We start from the raw sequence: 18,522 nt of genomic DNA on the forward strand, positions 1-18,522 counted from the left end.
TAATGAAGAAGGCAGAGCCCTTGAGTTTAGAGACGTCTTTAAAAACCAGACTTCTGTCGTTGAAGCTAGAAAGATTTAGGATAACTGGACGAGTATAACCTCTGCGAGCTGCACCGAGCCTGTGGAAGCGCTCAATACTGGGACAGCTAATCTTCAATTTATCAGTAAATACAGATGAGATGCTAGCCAACAATGTGTCAGCGGTTTCATTCGGGTCTTCTGAAACGCCGTGTATTATAATGTTATTTCTTCGAGAGCGGTTTTCAAGGTCATCATTCTTTTGCATCAGCTGTGTTACTCTGGAATTTAAAGAGTTAATGTCAGCGTGTAAATCAGAAATTAGATTGGAATTTTCGGGCGTGGGTAAAGACTCTAATGCAGCCACACGTGACTCCAAAGCATCAAAGCGGCAAGCAAAAGACTGCTTAATGTCCGCGATATCACGAGCCAACTGATTCTGCCCAGCTAGTATTCTAGAAAACATGTCAGACACCGAAGGATTCGAAGAGATTTCACTGTCAAGATTTACAGCGGAAGAACTCGCATCGTCAGCCTCCCCGAGAGTGAGACTGGAACCACTCACAGACCGGGTTAAAGGTCTGGTACCAGATGTACTGCTTTTACTGGAGTTCGCTGACTTTGATGGGGGGCCTGGATTGAGTTCCACGTCACCACTCAGGAGGAGATGACATGCGCAATAAAACGCGTGCACGCAGCGGGACACAAGAGTACGTGGGCAAGGGTACAGCAGCAAGAATCGATCATCAGACCGGACGCACTCAGCGTCAGAATAGTAACATACCTGCATGAAGAGCAAGCAGGGATTTAACATGACGCCAGTGCCGCTGCAGCCTAGCCCACTGAAGAGCCGATCCGCGCACATGGCCTTTATATCCTTGGCAGATGACGTCATAGACCAGCAGTGCAGCGTGATTGGTTGACCAAACGAGAAGTTGGCGAGATGACTGAGGAGCCTATGGCACCTGTGGCATCAAGAGCGCCGGAATCAATTTTGGCACCCTTGATGCCTTAGGTAGCATACGAGGGTTCTCGCACAGCTTCCGCTCGCACCGTTCGATCACGTTTCACGTGGCACTTGTGGTTATACACGACGTACTACGTCCGCCGCTATAGAGAAACGTGGCGCTGGAGAACAATCTCAATATTCGATTGCGCTGCACATAAATACTCCCCTAAGCAGAAGATTGGGCAGCCGTCGCCGTACCTCAGTTGGCAGAACAACGGACGCGAAATTCGGAGGTCATGGATTCGGATCCCACCGGTGGCATGTGGATGTTGTTGTTCTGCTTTTACAAGAACCGTATTTACCGTATTAATCTCCCATTTATCAACAAGACAAATATAAAAACATCCCTTGTGGTTTTTTATTTCATTTACTGTTGCCTTCCGTCATGTACTGTCATAACGAGCCTCCCTTTTTCTCTTCCCTGCTTTGCTTCATAAGTTTGTGCTAAACATCTCACCATGCGGCTTTGAAGCCTCAGGTATAGAGAAAAAAGGTTTTTCTCGTAAAGTTTCGAGCAGAAAGTAGAACTCTCCACCAAATCTCCTCAGCATCCGGAACTTTCCAGAAAGTAAGAAAATGACTTATATGCAAAACTAAATAAAAATATTGAAATGTATCAATGACAGGCTTAAAGTGCGGCATTTATTCTGGCGTCTCTCATCGAAAGCACACATGCATTGCTGCCATTTTTGCAGCTAAATTCATTACCTCGTAATCACGTTGAAACCTGCATTAACGCTGCATGTTTTAATGAATATTAGGCGGAAGTGCGATAACTTGGACCATGTTAGGAGACAAATGGGAACATAAAATGCTTGGTACGAGAACCTCGTTCATACCTATGATCCTCACTCGATTGGCTTTGAGTGAGACGGTAGTGTGCACTCTAACAAACACGAAAGTTAGCTGTCATAGGACAGCTCGAGGATGTCATCTCACGTCGAACAAGTTTTGGGTTATTTTAACATTAGGCTTCCATGCACCAACTTCCGACGCCTCTATCGACGGAGAAAATTTACTCCCACATTTTCGCCCTCCTCCAGGCGTAGAAGAGGTGACGGTACCACTCCATAAAACAACGCTCACACTGTCGAGAGCACGTAACACATTTCGATTGTATTTTAGGTCACGGCGGCGTCTGCCCTCTTACGCAGTCTGTCTGTTTGAACTGTAAAGAAAAGACCGTTGTCAGTGTTATATCACACGAGTGTATCACCAATTGTCACGCAAGCAACTGCGCATGCAAAAACAAGGACGTGAAGCATAGACTCGTGACTGAAATTCATTCTAAAGACACATTTTTATGCCTTAAAAAGCGCCACATAATACAGTCCCAAATTCTGCTTTTCTACCGATACAAGCTGATCTATGGGTCACCTACACAATCATCCCCTTTCTTATGGGAAACGCTTCGGCCAGGTCAGGTCGTGGCTTCCCCTGAAAACTTGTGAGAAAAGGCGAGAAGTCACGTTGAGTGTAGCCTCTGGGCATGTCGCTCAATGCAGGTGACCCCGCTCTGTTCATCATTGGTACTCCCTCGACGGATAGTTTTTAAATACAAATACAACGGCCCGTCTCGCCCCTGTTGTTTTTCCACAGGTTGCGGGTATTTCTTAAACAACCCCCGACAATCACCTGACGAAAGGAGAGGCATAACGCAGTCCTGCGCACTCTTCCCTTCGGACTTGATCTGAGGACATACTGAGGCTAGCTTGTGCAGGTCAAGAAACACCACGAAACGCATCCGGCACACCATTGTGATTCGCCACACCCTAGAAATTGTGGAAAACCCTGTGAACGTTGGGTAGCATCACTGGCCTTTGTTTTCAACATGTACCCTTCACGTCCTTGTTTGTGTTTGCGCAGTTATCTATGTGGTATTGAACAACCGACTCGCCCAAAAACGTGCACTCTTAAAGCATGTATCAGCAATGCGTGAACTGCAACACACTGGTTCGACCGATTTCTGGGTAGGCCAAGATCGTCTGGGATTTGTACACTCTAAGAAAAAGGAAATAAAATGGACGAGGTGTGACTCTTTTTGGTGACTAACTGATTTGCCACAACCATTAGTCCTTTTCAAGACGAACAGTTGCTACCTTTGAACTAACTGTAAAGGGTCTAACTGTCGTACCTTTTGGAAAGGGGTGCCACGCTAAATCCCCGGCAGCAACCGTTTAAAGAAAAAAAGGCAAACTAAGCGTGATTTCCAACGTAATTTAGAGCGGTATAGTTTCCGACAGCACTTATCACACATGATAACAACAAAAGGAAACAGAAATAAACAAGCATTATAACACCAGAACTCGAACCCATGAACTTTGGATCAGGAACCGAGCGCGGATATGACCAGGCCAACACAATAGACGGCCCGGTGCAGGAAATAAAAGCCTTATGTACGAAGCAGACACATTGCTTTGGTTTACCGCTCTCAGTTTTATCAAGCGTATTGCTGTTTAGTGGAAAGTATGGGGTTTTGCTATCGTATGCTTTTGCGACAAGCTGCAGTACGCCTTAAAGCATACGCACAGTGGTGTAAATAGCGTTTTTGACCAAGAATAAGTGTAAATCCTTGTATACCTTACGCCCTGTGCTTCACAACAAATCGTTGGTTTCTTTTCATTTTTTTGCAGATGAAGTGGTGTGTGTGTGTGTGTGTGTGTGTGTGTGTGTGTGTGTGTGTGTGTGTGTGTGTGTGTGTGTGTGTGTGTGTGTGTGTGTGTGTGTGTGTGTGTGTGTGTGTGTGTGTGTGTGTGTGTGTGTGTGTGTGTGTGTGTGTGTGTGTGTGTGTGTGTGTGTGTGTGTGTGTGTGTGTGTGTGTGTGTGTGTGTGTGTGTGTGTGTGTGTGTGTGTGTGTGTGTGTGTGTGTGTGTGTGTGTGTGTGTGTGTGTGTGTGTGTGTGTGTGTGTGTGTGTGTGTGTGTGTGTGTGTGTGTGTGTGTGTGTGTGTGTGTGTGTGTGTGTGTGTGTGTGTGTGTGTGTGTGTGTGTGTGTGTGTGTGTGTGTGTGTGTGTGTGTGTGTGTGTGTGTGTGTGTGTGTGTGTGTGTGTGTGTGTGTGTGTGTGTGTGTGTGTGTGTGTGTGTGTGTGTGTGTGTGTGTGTGTGTGTGTGTGTGTGTGTGTGTGTGTGTGTGTGTGTGTGTGTGTGTGTGTGTGTGTGTGTGTGTGTGTGTGTGTGTGTGTGTGTGTGTGTGTGTGTGTGTGTGTGTGTGTGTGTGTGTGTGTGTGTGTGTGTGTGTGTGTGTGTGTGTGTGTGTGTGTGTGTGTGTGTGTGTGTGTGTGTGTGTGTGTGTCCGTTACATGCAGCAACATTCGGCTTGACATTACGGCCGGCTGAAAACAAATAGAGAAGGCCGTGGTTGACTTCGTTTTCTGCTAAAACATTAAAGGTGCACTGAAGAGGAATCTGAACTTGTCTTTTTGCCGCGGGAACTCGATCTACACGTTCCTAGCATTCTTAGAAACTGCGACTTATTGCCCTGTATGGCCGATTTCCCAAATTAAATCGAATTAACGGTCGACTCCCGCCTTTTTTTTTTGAATTCTGCCTCGTACGGTGGGCGGAGTCGACCAACGCGTGGAGTGCCTTTCACCCAGTCCCGTGGCGGCTTCCCGCTCTGCCATCGGCGGAGTAATACGTAGTAGTCCGTAGTAGCAAATAGTCCGCGCGTATTTTTATTTCTGCCGGCTTATTTTGCGGCTATATTATCTGCGAATGAAACTATTTGTTCATGGAAGCCTAAAAAACAAAATAATGCAAAAGCAAAGCCTCCACGGAGCTGGCTGAAAGGAACTTCACGCGTTGGTCGACTCCGCCCATCGTACGAGGCAGAATTCAAAAGAAAGGGCGGGAGCCGGACGTTAATTCGATTTAATGAGGGAAATCGGCCATACAGGGCAATAAGTTGCAGTTTCTAAGAATGCTAGGAACGTGTAGATCGAGTTGCCGCGGCAAAAAGACAAGTTCAGAATCCTCTTCAGTGCACCTTTAAGTTGGGCTAGTTGGTAACGGCTTGAAGGAATCATATTCTTAGCGGTAAGAAACAGACACAACACCAAGAGACACACACACAGGACACCCGCTAGACTTCCAGGAAGTCTAGCGGGTGTCCTATGTGTGTGTCTCTTGGTGTTGTGTCTGTTTCTTACCGCTAAGAATATGATTCCTTCAATTCGTTTTCTGCTACTGTCGGGCAGCGGCGACAAGGAATTGAGTGTTCGCCACTTATCGTTTCGCCAAGTGCCGCTGATATTTCCAAGGCATCAGATTAGCTCGTAAACTAACGCCAACCCTTACAAAAATTTTTAGTAACATTCTTTAGAAATTCTTTAGACAAATGTTAATAGAACCTATCAACATTGAACAGAAAGTCTTTTGAATGTCTTTATACTCTGTAGTAACAACCTATCAACCGTCTTCCGACAATTGGCCACCGATATCGATAATGGCTGCGTTTGGGCGAGTTGCTTAGACATGTTTAACCTGGAAAGCGCATAAAAACAAAGGACAACAGAAAGAGACAGACACACGAGCGCTTACTTCCAACTGATTTTTATTTTCATGCGAGAGCAGAATATATGTACACTTCAGATCACATGCGCATGCGATGAACACTCAAACCAGATAAAATATTATCTGGCTGCACATGCGAAAGAAGAAAGATATGCAATCTCTTTCTCAGACAGCAAAATCGACGCACCACTTACACATTCATCGCCAGATCGTGCTATCTCACTTGCCTCAACAATTTCACGCGTTGTTTTACACTTGCTTTTATACAGAACTTTACATTGATGAAAGAGAGGACGACAATTCTTGCTTTTGCACTTGAGGCAATGAATGCTCAAATGCCCACCTTTTCTGTTTTCGACAGCATAATTGTGTTCACCTAATCTCTCATTCAGGCATCTACCAGTTTGGCCTATGTAATATTTACCGCAAGTCAATGGTATCTTGTACACAACCCCTTCTGTGCATTTTACAAATGGTTTTTGGTGCTTGATCATGCAACCTGACTTCAGCCTGTTTTTTGACGTGCTCTGTTTGCTTAGCGCACTCAGCTTACTTGGGGCAGAGAACAACACATTTACATTCACTCGGTTACCAATTTTTCTTAGGTTGTGTGACAACCTGTGCTTATAGGGTATGACTGCAAACTTTCCTTTATCCTTTGTCTTATCCGGCTCTTGCTTTGAGTTAGCATTCCTTTTGTTTGTTTTAACAAGTCCTTCTGCAACAGACACCAGCATGTGCAATGGGTAGCCAGCATCTTGCAACTTTCTTGACTGTAAAAAGATGCTTTCTTCAACAGAATGTGGGCATGACTTTTTCAAACAGTTTATGAAACCTAAACGAGCTATGTTACGTTTAATGAGTTTAGAATGCGCGGAGCTAAAAGGTAAAGGCAATTTTCCATCTCTGGGATGATAAGTCCAGCAAGTGTGATCTGCAAAAAATGTTAATAAAAAATTCCGATTGTGTGACTACTTTTCTTAAGCAAAGTGAAAGAAGAAGTCTCAGTGCTTTCTCGGTAGATATAAAGGACCTCTACTACTCTTTGCCCCAAAATGGTTTGCTGCAGTGCGTTGAAAGATGTATCGAGAACTCTGGTGTAATTGATTTTCAGAATTCAGTGGGTGTGAGTGTTGGCGCTTTTCTAGAACTTTTAGGAACATATCTTGATTCTACATTTGTTAGGTGGGGCGATGACCTGTTTTTACAGAAGCAAGGAATTTGTATAGGGTCCGGTGTGGCTCCCATTTTAAGTGACATGTTTTTATCTGAATGTGGCAGAAGGCTTTTTGCCTGCCTGAAAGATGTAGGGGTGTTAAAGGTATTTCGTTACGTTGACGACTTTTTAATTTTGTTAGACACAACTGTAATCACCCTCGATGAGGCCGTTGGAAGTGTTTTAGATTGTTTTTCGAATTGTTTATCTCCACTTGTTATCACACATGAGCTCCCTGATAACAATAGCATACGCTTCCTTGACATCATATTAACATTTTTTGCAGATCATACTTGCTGGACTTATCATCCCAGAGATGGAAAATTGCCTTTACCTTTTAGCTCCGCGCATTCTAAACTCATTAAACGTAACATAGCTCGTTTAGGTTTCATAAACTGTTTGAAAAAGTCATGCCCACATTCTGTTGAAGAAAGCATCTTTTTACAGTCAAGAAAGTTGCAAGATGCTGGCTACCCATTGCACATGCTGGTGTCTGTTGCAGAAGGACTTGTTAAAACAAACAAAAGGAATGCTAACTCAAAGCAAGAGCCGGATAAGACAAAGGATAAAGGAAAGTTTGCAGTCATACCCTATAAGCACAGGTTGTCACACAACCTAAGAAAAATTGGTAACCGAGTGAATGTAAATGTGTTGTTCTCTGCCCCAAGTAAGCTGAGTGCGCTAAGCAAACAGAGCACGTCAAAAAACAGGCTGAAGTCAGGTTGCATGATCAAGCACCAAAAACCATTTGTAAAATGCACAGAAGGGGTTGTGTACAAGATACCATTGACTTGCGGTAAATATTACATAGGCCAAACTGGTAGATGCCTGAATGAGAGATTAGGTGAACACAATTATGCTGTCGAAAACAGAAAAGGTGGGCATTTGAGCATTCATTGCCTCAAGTGCAAAAGCAAGAATTGTCGTCCTCTCTTTCATCAATGTAAAGTTCTGTATAAAAGCAAGTGTAAAACAACGCGTGAAATTGTTGAGGCAAGTGAGATAGCACGATCTGGCGATGAATGTGTAAGTGGTGCGTCGATTTTGCTGTCTGAGAAAGAGATTGCATATCTTTCTTCTTTCGCATGTGCAGCCAGATAATATTTTATCTGGTTTGAGTGTTCATCGCATGCGCATGTGATCTGAAGTGTACATATATTCTGCTCTCGCATGAAAATAAAAATCAGTTGGAAGTAAGCGCTCGTGTGTCTGTCTCTTTCTGTTGTCCTTTGTTTTTATGCGCTTTCCAGGTTTAACACCGATATCGAAAAGACTCAAGTACGTAGAAAGTCTTTAGACTTCCTATGATCCCCTTATCGACTGTTTCTATGCACTTCCTATTACCCACTTACCGACAATCTCTACCAACACCCTATCGATGGTCTTCCGACAATTGGCCACCGTTATCTAGAAGACTCAAGTAAATAAAAAGTCTTTACACTTCCTATCAACCACATACCAACAATGTCTGCCAACACCCTACCAACAGTCTTCCGACAATTGGCCACCGTTATTCAAAAGACTCAAGTACGAAGAAAGTATAATTGCTACATCAGCTTATGAAAATTGAGAAAAGTGTGCGTTAACTACACTGTGCGACTTTTATCAACACTGTTTCATCCCTTCAAAATCATTTTGTGAACACTATCCTAGACTGCTTAAGAAATAATAGAAGCAAAATACAAATCATTACATCCATTTATTGCGCACAAGCATACTTAAGCGCTACAAGACGTGCATGACACATCAAAAAATTTTACAGTATTGCCTTCGGCACAGTTTCTTTCAGTTCCCTCTTAGTAACAATGATTGACACACAGAAATTGAAAAACATAAAAGGTTTTAATTCACGACATTTCGGCTCGAGGACCAGCCTTTTTCGAGTATACTACAGCATTCGAAACAAAAGCTGTGTGCTTCAAATGTAGTACACTTGAAAACGGCTGGCCCTCCAACCAAAACATCATGAATTAAATCCTGCTAAATTTTTTATACATATATAGGTATATACTAGGTGTTTCAGGGAAGACTAAGTAATTTTCAAAAGTTAGGTTTTTTAGATAAATATATGGCTTTTTCAGCACAGTATTACCAGTGATGGCGGGCACCAGAAAACTGGTGAATTGTTTTACGTAGTAAGCTGGTTAACTAATTATTAATGAACCTTTTAACTATCAGAGTTAGGTGTCTAGTCGCAATTAGAGAGATTTGTAGCAGTTACATGCACTTAAGGGGTTGCTTTGCCTGTATGCTTTCAAAAGCGTATGTATTTTCGCACAATGCAGCGAAATTTTGTTGAGCCACAGCGGCGAGGGTAATTATGTTTTGCAAATTCTTAAAACTGGTATGGCTACTACTAATGACCAGCTATAAATATCTAATTTCAACCAGTTGCAAACCTGTGTTAGTTAAAAAGTTAATTACAAGAAGTTATTTAACCAGCTTACTAAATACAACTCACCAGCTTTCTGGTGTCTGCTACCACTAGTAATACTATGCAGCACAAGCCATATTTCTGAAAACTACTTAGTCTTCCCTGAAACACCTGGTGTACATAAATACTGCTCACTTTCCTCTACAACCCAGAAATGAAATAACCTCTCCTGTAACGTGAAAGTTCCGTGAGCCACATAGCAAATCTGTGGAAAAAAACAGTGCATGCATGCACACACACCTCACTAAAATAGCTAAAAATCCCACAATAAAACAATGCTTACACTGTCTTAAGACCAACATTAAACGCTGCAAACACTAGTGAATTAAAAGTCAAACAGGATGCCAAACATATGCTAAATGTCTACATCGATGTACATATCAAGCTTTGAGCTGATTTTAATAAACATGCATCAGCACAGGAATGCTTAAGTGACATTGTTGGTGCGCTATCCTGACACTTGTCCTCAATATCAGGCAGCCTGCTTGTCGTTACTTGTCTGCATCCCCAGCAGGAAGCGGTAGCGTCCTAGTGATGCAACGTGTGCATCAACAGCCAACAACAGGTAGCGTCCTCCATGGTGGAATGCAGCGGCAAGAGAACTGCATAAGAAAACGATACGAGGTATAGAGTTACAGTATCTTCTTTTAGAATCAAGCAAGGAGAGGCAACAATCAGTTAAATATGCACTAAAACGCAGCACTCCGAGTGAGTCTGATAAGGCTGCTGAGTAACAGCATAAGCAGCAGTCACAAGACGAACTAAATGCAATGCTTCCTTGAACAAGAAAAAGCTACAACATGCTGTTGTGCTCAATTCTACACTCACATTCGAAGACTGAATGATATTCCCAGGAACTGACATTACCATGTTATGCCTAATTAGCCAACCACAAAGAGATATTTAGCCATTCCAGGCATGTGAAGATAACATGCAGGCCATCAAATATGAAAATTATTTCGTGTTTCTTGACTTCTCTGTACAAAAATTAAGCCAGCTTTTGTTTTCAAAAGCAGTGGCACAAACACATTGCAATATAACGTGCACATTTCTTTCTCTTACAGCAGCTAGGAGAGAGGAACTTTACTAGATAATGTAGCATCATTTGAAGCTATACCAGGTGTTGGAGGAAAATGTAAGAACAAAGAGTACAGAGGTGAGCAAGTTTGTTATGGCACCAGAGTGGCACACTCTAAAGCAAATGAATCAAAATATTAAGGCACACACTGCGTCAGAGGCAATGGTTGTAAGTAAAGCTGCATAGAACTACAAGCGATAAAAGCCTCAGCGACATGCCCCTAAGGGAACAGCTGGACTGGTAGTTTTTTTTATTTGTCCCGCAGCACATTTCTCCAGTGCTGAGGCCTGCTCATATCTGTTTAAGTTAAGAATACAAGGGAAACAAGTAAACAAGTGCTCAAAAGAAGATAAATATGAGTACTTAGTTTGTTCTTTACAGGCAATTACCTGTCACTAATTGCAGGAAAAATGCCTCGAGAAAGTAAATGAAGTGATTTACACAGCTTATTACAAACCATGATGGCACGGGAGAGAGGCAACATCAAACGCATCGGTTCAAGTAAAGCAAGGGGTCTTGTTAAGATCACAGCAATATTTGTTGACGTAGGCTGAGCTAGTGTTATGCCACCAGTAACTGAACGTCCGTATGAATAAAAACAAGAATGTACAAATATTCAAAAGATTCCAAATGCATTTCAACTGCACAGTGCAGTGAGTTATTTATTTGAAATACTGCGGACCATGCATGGTCCTAGCAGGAGGGGCACATTCAAACACTTTTCAATACAAAAAATGACAAGCATATGCATAGAGAAAAAAATAATAAGTCAGACAATCAATCAGAATTGAACATATAGACAGGCATCGCATCGCAACACAAAACAAACAAAACTCATGAAATAAAGAGATGACGTTCCAACTCTGCTACAAAATTGCTGGACATAAAAATATGAGAAGGTAATGCATTCCATTCGGATACAGTTCTAGGGAAGTAACTATTTTGAAATGTGTTTGTGCGGGCGAAAATTGGTGCCAGTGAGTGTTCCTGCGTATGCCTGGTTCTTCTTGTAAAATGAGCTTTGACGCAATTAGGCAACTTCATTTGTATTTTTCCTTGCAGGCAGTGATGAAGCAAGATGAGGCGACTAACCTTCCTTCGGGATTCTAGGGTGTGAATGTTGTGTTGCTTCATAAGCGTAGATGGGGAATCGTGTCTTCTATATTTTCCAAATATAAATCGCACAGCTTTTCTTTGCACACGCTCGAGTTGTATGATATCTTTTTTATTATGGGGGTCCCATACAACCGCCGCGTACTCAAGTTTAGCTCTTACGCAGTTGTTATAGGCAAGACACTTAGTACTGGCAGGAGCATTCCTAAGTTTTCGCTTAAGAAACTACAGTTTGCGAAGTGCAGCAGCAGAAGTTTCTGATATGTGTTTTGACCAAGTTAATTTATTTGTAAGCGTAAGTTAACCCCTAAGTATTTATATGAGTCCACCTCTAAGATATTATTGTTGTTAAGCTTATATGTAAAGGAACACGGGTGTATTTTCCTTGTTACTCTTAAAAGTACCGTTGTGGCAAGTGTGAAAGAAAACCTCAGCAATGCTCATGATATATCGAATAAATGCCTTTCTTCTGTACAGCTTCAATATAAGCTTTACAGGGTTTCATGTAATGCAAGGATAATCTGGTAGGGTACCAGTTGTTAATGCTAGCCACATCTATGCTTCTAAAGCAGAGTCCTCCACTTGAACACTAATATTCAATTATGTATTACCCATTCGGCTATTTCTGCCATAGAGTTATCACACCACTGGTTCACTTCAAGCATGCCATACCTTGTAAGAGGTAGGTACGGGTGAAATAAACCTATAAAGTTTAATTGCTGCTCTTAGACCGCTGTATAAATGTCGTGAAGCACATAATATTTTTAATTTGGTCTATACTGAGGTCAAGATTCCCAAGCATGAGGGAAAGAACTATAAAAAAGCATGACACACTATACCACAATGCGCTTGACTAGAGGAGTGCTTTCATAATGCCCGCAATATCTTTTCCCTTTCTCTTGGCCCTCTTTCAAAAGATGAAAAATAAATGATAGAGAGAGGGAGCCTGTACCAGAAGATTTTTGTCAGGCTAAAAGCAAAGACAAGAAAAAAAACGAAAGCCTGGGATACTCACTCGTGTGCCTATCCTTTTACAAGTTGCACATCCTTGATATCCAGTGTCCATGGCTAATAGGCTGCACCAGCATGTTTTGATGCCATTTGCCTCAAGTTGAGGTAGCATTGGCTCGACGACGGATGAAAGCTGGTGCAAAAGTAGCATGCTGATACAAGTGGATCAGCTGTACAGGGCTTGACTGCGGGTGCATTTGAAGAAAGGCTGCATTAGAGCCATGCTTTCATAAACATCATCACTGAAGCCACATCCCATTACAACCTCCAGCTGTTCAGTCTAATGCGCTCAGGAGTGGAGGCTAATGATTAATTACCTATGCCTCCAATAGTTAGCATAAAAATGGTTTCCAAAGCTAGTCATACTTTTCTTAAAGCTATTATTCGCGAATCACGTTATACTTATATCGCTTCAGACTGAAAATGGGGGAATGACATAAATGTAGAGAACATAATTCAAATAAAATGACAACAAACCTTCCATTGTGCGATTACCTCAGCTACACTGCAATGGAATGGTTATGCTATTTTTAATCGTCGTTTCGTTGACCACAGGTATTAAGAAACACAGCACTTGATGTGACTGCGACGTAGAACGGGCAATGCTCCTTATCCAGTAAACACTCAGGCAGCAGAATCAAAAGACGCACGCCGCTACAAGCACTTTTCGTTCTTATGGTCTCCTTTTCACGCGCTGCTCCTGTTCAGTCGGAGTAACGAATCAAGCAGCACCCCATAGTTCTCAGCGCGCAACCAAATTCTATTGCACAACTTCTCCGCCGAGGAGATGACACAAAGAGCGCAAGGCGGCGGGTTAAAGGGACACTGAGGAGAAATTGAAGTTGGCTTGTATCGACAGAATACCAGCTCCTGATTACAAAAACGCCACTCATACTGACAACAAAGCTCTTGTAACGTAGAACCAAAATACAGGTATCGCCGCCACAGGCCAAACTCGCAAGTACAAGCGTGATGAGGTCATAGGACAAAACAGTGTTGCTAGAACGAATGGTTCTAGCAACACCAGGAACCGAGAAGCCATGAATCACTGAGGCGCAGCCAATGCATGCGCAAATCTCCTTGACGTCGCCAGATGGCGCCACGTGCCCGGCAGCTACGCGCGCTCCTGAAGCATCGGGACAAATCAGCGCCTGTTTTCCGGCGGTAGGCGGGCTCCCGGTATTCCGCTAGCGGTAACAAAGTACACGGTATGCTAAATGTGTCTATTTGCGAGAACTTCGTTGACGACTTCGAGAACGAGATCCATCGTAACGCTGGCAAAACACCAGTGCAAACGTAATCGAAGCGACTGTAGCGACGGCCGCAATAGCCGATAGATGCCTTCAACGTGCGGCCGGCGGTAGCTTTCTTTTCGGCTGCTGCTAGGCCGCACTGCTGGCCGCCAGAAATCACGGAGTCTGCGCTACGTCATGCGCACGTCATGTTTCACGTCTCTTAGTCCTGTGTCGTCATAGGAGAATCCCAAGTTTGAATCAGAGCGGCGGGAAAAACTTTTTCAACTTCGAATCCAAATTTCTTAGAAATAAATGCATCTTTCGCTGCCGGCCAAGTGGCAACAAACCCATGACATGCCGAACTATCGGATTTTACTATAAAAAAATATGTGGGAATCTTGGCTTTCCGCCGTCGCCTTTGCGCGGCTGTGCCGGCCGCCCGCGTTGTTTCTCTCTCTCCCTTGCTCCCGCCTCAGGCGGTGGAGAGGCGGCTGGGTGACTAATCACTGTCATTTAGCCACAGCTCCGCCCCGGCTCCCCAAGGGCCTTTGCCATTGGCGCCTTTTGGCGAGAATCCGGGACCCGTTTTGGCGGCCGCGCATCCCGCGACCGTCCGAGCGGGGCCGAGAGAGAGAGATCCCTCGGAGACAGCGTAAGGTGCGTACGTTACTGTTTTGTCCGTGCCGGCCGTTGCCGTTCGGACCAGTGCTTACTCGAGCTCGCCCGCACGTGTCCTCTGACCTGCAGCGGCTCGAGCCTGTCACTCGGGGTCCAGCGACCTCAGACAGGCGTACCTTGCGTTGATTGCCCACTCTCTCTCGCAACCGGCCCAACGCTCGACACGAGAGAGAGATCACAGCACTGCCGCGGGGACATGCTCCTGCAGCGGCGTGTTAGCGGCGCGCATTACTCTGGTCGCTTCGTGCGCGCAGCGGAGCCTTGCTCCTCGCGCGCAGGAGGGCATTTAAGGAGAGGGGGATGTGGGAATCCTGGCTTTCCGCCGTCGCCTTTGCGCGGCTGTGCCGGCCGCCCGCGTTGTTTCTCTCTCTCCCTTGCTCCCGCCTCAGGCGGTGGAGAGGCGGCTGGGTGACTAATCACTGTCATTTAGCCACAGCTCCGCCCCGGCTCCCCAAGGGCCTTTGCCATTGGCGCCTTTTGGCGAGAATTCGGGACCCGTTTTGGCGGCCGCGCATCCCGCGACCGTCCGAGCGGGGCCCAGGGAGAGATCCCTCCGAGACAGCGTAAGGTGCGTACGTTACTGTTTGTCCGTGCCGGGCTTTGCCCCTCGGACCAGTGCTTACTCGAGCTCGCCCGCACGTGTCCTCTGACCTGCAGCGGCTCGAGCCTGTCCAGCGGGGTCCAGCGACCTCTGACAGGCGTACCTTGCGTTGAATGCCCACTCTCTCTCGCAACCGGCCCAACGGTCGACACGAGAGAGAGAATCACAGCACTGCCGCGGGGACATTCTCCTGCAGCGGCGTGCTAGCGGTGCGCATTACTCGAGTCGCTTCGTGCGCGCAGCGGAGCCTGGCTCCTCGCGCGCCCCCGGGACGGGGTGACTATTGAGTGTGTGTGTATCAGCTGGAGGACGATGTGAATAAACGTCTCCTTTGTGAACTTGGAGGCCTATTTCTTTGCGGCGAATCGCTCTCCTCCCAGCGGAGGCTGAGTGCACTGCATCGGTGTCCCAGTGTGTGTGTGGTGACGGCTGATCGGGGCCCTTGGCTCGCGCGAAGCTCGAACCCGCGGTGGGTGGTGGCCTGTGTCCACTTAGAAACCTACAAATATTAATAGTGCTCTCCTCAGTGTCCCTTTAAAAGTTGCATAGCTGGCAAGCGAGCATGTCGGAACACCTTCTCCCTGCAAACGATCGCGTGGTGCTCGCATTTTGCACCCCACTGAGAACAAGACGTGAAGACCAACCCTAAATGCATTCGCAGCCCTCGCGCATCCTCCTGACACATCGCAGAAGTCGTTTTCCAGCTCTGTACTTACATTCGTGAGCAATCAAGGCAAGCCGTTTCTTCTATCAGGCACCGGGCGATGGCCCCTCCAGCGTGGTCTTGAGTGCAGCACGTCAGCAGTTTTTGAGAACTCCATGCGCGTAAGAACGTCTTCCGCAGCGTAGGAGCCATCTGTCACCGTCGGAGTTCAGTCACACTACCACAACACTAACGAGGCCGCACAATCAACACAAACAAGCTGAAGAAAGGTACCCACAGCTACAACCGTCGAACCTCGTCAACAGAGTTGTTTCAGCGTTATAAAAAAGGTAGTGTAGCGCGCGTCCAATAGTATTGCTGAGGCGCCTGAGTCCGCCAGCAGCGAACGGAAAGGGGGCGCTAAATTCGCCTAACGTTACACGCTTTAAGAAAATCATTGGTAAAGCTTTTTTTGTCACATAATTGTGCATTAAATGACAAAATATTTTGTTTCAATTACAAAGTCAGCAAATTGATAATAGTTTAGGTGAAGAAATGCAACTACTTACAACCATCTGCTTCTGGCGGCGCTGCGAACGAAAGCTCGCAGAGGCAGGCAGATACAGGCGACGCAGCTGGGCTCATGCAGGAAGCTGCAGCCGCTACTACCTAGTTTTAAGACTATAACCGAGCTTCCCGTAACTGCGTCGCAGAATCAGGAATGATGATGATGCTGGCGAACGCTAATGGTTTCGGTTTTTATTTTCTCATATTGTGTCGCTTAGTGTACAGAGCTTGGCTCATGCCATTTAGTGCAAGTACGTCTGTGTGCCTTTTGAACGCGAGCGTTCGCACGCCGCTCTAGCGTGACATGCGAAACTTTCAAGGCCGCGCTGCAGCATCGCCTCTGTTTTGTGTGTGTTTGTATCACGCCATTGGACACCTTGCACGCTCTTTGCTCGAGCGAGCCCCGCCGACAGTCGCGCTATCGCAGTCTTTTTGTTTGATTTGAAGCAGCGCAAGGCCGAAACCAAAGAACAGAGCAGAGAAAGAAACGGACAACACAGCACTGAACTAACAACTGACATTTATTTGGCACGCTGCACATATAAATACATTCAGGCACCAAAATAGAAAACAAAGCAAAGAGCTAATTCATGCACTGGCATTCTGCACGCCAACACAAGCTAAGATGTGCAATTCAGGAAGCGAAGTTCTTTTTGAGATAAAGACACTGATGGAGCGCTTACACATGTGTCACCATACGTCTTCATGTTCGAAGCCTCGACTATTTCACGGCACAGCTTATCTCTGTTCCTATCCACAACTCTGAAAATTCAAACTGTGGGGTGCACTCGCACTCACGGCAGTGCATGCTGAGGTTACGGGACTCTTTATTATCAACATTGTTGCGGTGCTGCCTAAGCCTATCATTTAAGCACTGTCCTGTCTGGCCAATATAAAACCTATTACAAGTGAGAGGAATAGAATACACGAGATTTTTTTTTGACACTTCACGAATTTGCACTCATGATTTTTCGGGCAAACGGAGATAGTTTTCCCTGGATTGTTGACACGCATGCACAAGCTTGATAACTTAATGGGGGCCGAAAAAACAACATCCACTCCGACTCTTTTTCCAACACTTTTCAAATTATGTGATATCTTGTGGATATAGGGAATGGCTGCTACTGGCTTACTTGTTTGACATTCAGGACTCGGGGAGCATTTCAGTTTCTTCAACAAAACATCGGCCACAGAAGAAAGAACATGAAGCGGATAGCCACAAGCAGTAAGCCTCTCTACCTGGTTACTAAAGCTGCGTGCGGTTTTATGTCGACAGGATTTCGTAAGTGCACTCCTGAAGCTTGACATGACAATTTCTCTTTTAACAAGCTTCGAGTGCGCGGAACTATATGGTAGCAACGGTTTATTAGCCCTAGGCTCGAAAGACCAGCACACACTGCAAGGTGAAAACTGCAGGCTCAAGTCTAGAAATCTGATTGTGTCCTCTACAGGAACTTCATGAGTTACTTCCAAAGGGGCAAGAACATCAGAAAATACACCTCGAACATTGGACACTTCCCTACTAAAAGCTTCGCGGTCACAGGTGAGCAAAACTAGATAGTCATCCACAAATCGAGAAACTGCTGCAACAGCTCGCTTTGTGGATGACTATCTAGTTTTGCTCACCTGTGACCGCGAAGCCTTTAGTAGGGAAGTGTCCAATGTTCGAGGTGTATTTTCTGATGTTCTTGCCCCTTTGGAAGTAACTCATGAAGTTCCTGTAGAGGACACAATCAGATTTCTAGACTTGAGCCTGCAGTTTTCACCTTGCAGTGTGTGCTGGTCTTTCGAGCCTAGGGCTAATAAACCGTTGCTACCATATAGTTCCGCGCACTCGAAGCTTGTTAAAAGAGGAATTGTCATGTCAAGCTTCAGGAGTGCACTTACGAAATCCTGTCGACATAAAACCGCACGCAGCTTTAGTAACCAGGTAGAGAGGCTTACTGCTTGTGGCTATCCGCTTCATGTTCCTTCTTCTGTGGCCGATGTTTTGTTGAAGAAACTGAAATGCTCCCCGAGTCCTGAATGTCAAACAAGTAAGGCAGTAGCAGCCATTCCCTATATCCACAAGATATCACATAATTTGAAAAGTGTTAGAAAAAGAGTCGGAGTGAATGTTGTTTTTTCGGCCCCCATTAAGTTATCAAGCTTGTGCATGCGTGTCAACAATCCAGGGAAAACTATCCCCGTTTGCCCGAAAAATCATGAGTGCAAATTTGTGAAGTTTCAAAAAAAAATGTCGTGTATTCTATTCCTCTCACTTGTAATAGGTTTTATATTGGCCAGACAGGACAGTGCTTAAATGATAGGCTTAGGCAGCACCGCAACAATGTTGATAATAAAGAGTCCCGTAACCTCAGCATGCACGGCCGTGAGGGCGAGTGCACCCCACAGTTTGAATTTTGCAG

The 18,522-nt window shown here is 45.1% G+C and overlaps 1 protein-coding gene across 6 annotated transcripts in view; it reads left to right on the forward strand.

The window, feature by feature from the left end:
* The window catches only part of LOC149349077 (octopamine receptor beta-2R-like), a 507,633-nt gene that overhangs the window by 139,917 nt on the left and 349,194 nt on the right, over positions 1–18,522 (forward strand). The window contains exon 2 of one of the 6 annotated variants that reach the window (XM_089578060.1): positions 11,329–13,163. The exons of the other annotated variants lie outside the window; for them this stretch is intronic. Within the exon in view, the coding sequence (XP_089434186.1) occupies positions 11,329–11,348 (20 nt within the window). The 3' untranslated portion in view covers positions 11,349–13,163. Of the gene's footprint in view, positions 1–11,328; positions 13,164–18,522 lie in introns of those variants that run through there. 6 annotated transcript variants of the gene reach the window in all.

This window comes from Amblyomma mixtum, chromosome 3 (assembly GCF_055824585.1).
Source record: "Amblyomma mixtum isolate Tamu chromosome 3, ASM5582458v1, whole genome shotgun sequence".
Taxonomy (NCBI): domain Eukaryota; kingdom Metazoa; phylum Arthropoda; class Arachnida; order Ixodida; family Ixodidae; genus Amblyomma; species Amblyomma mixtum.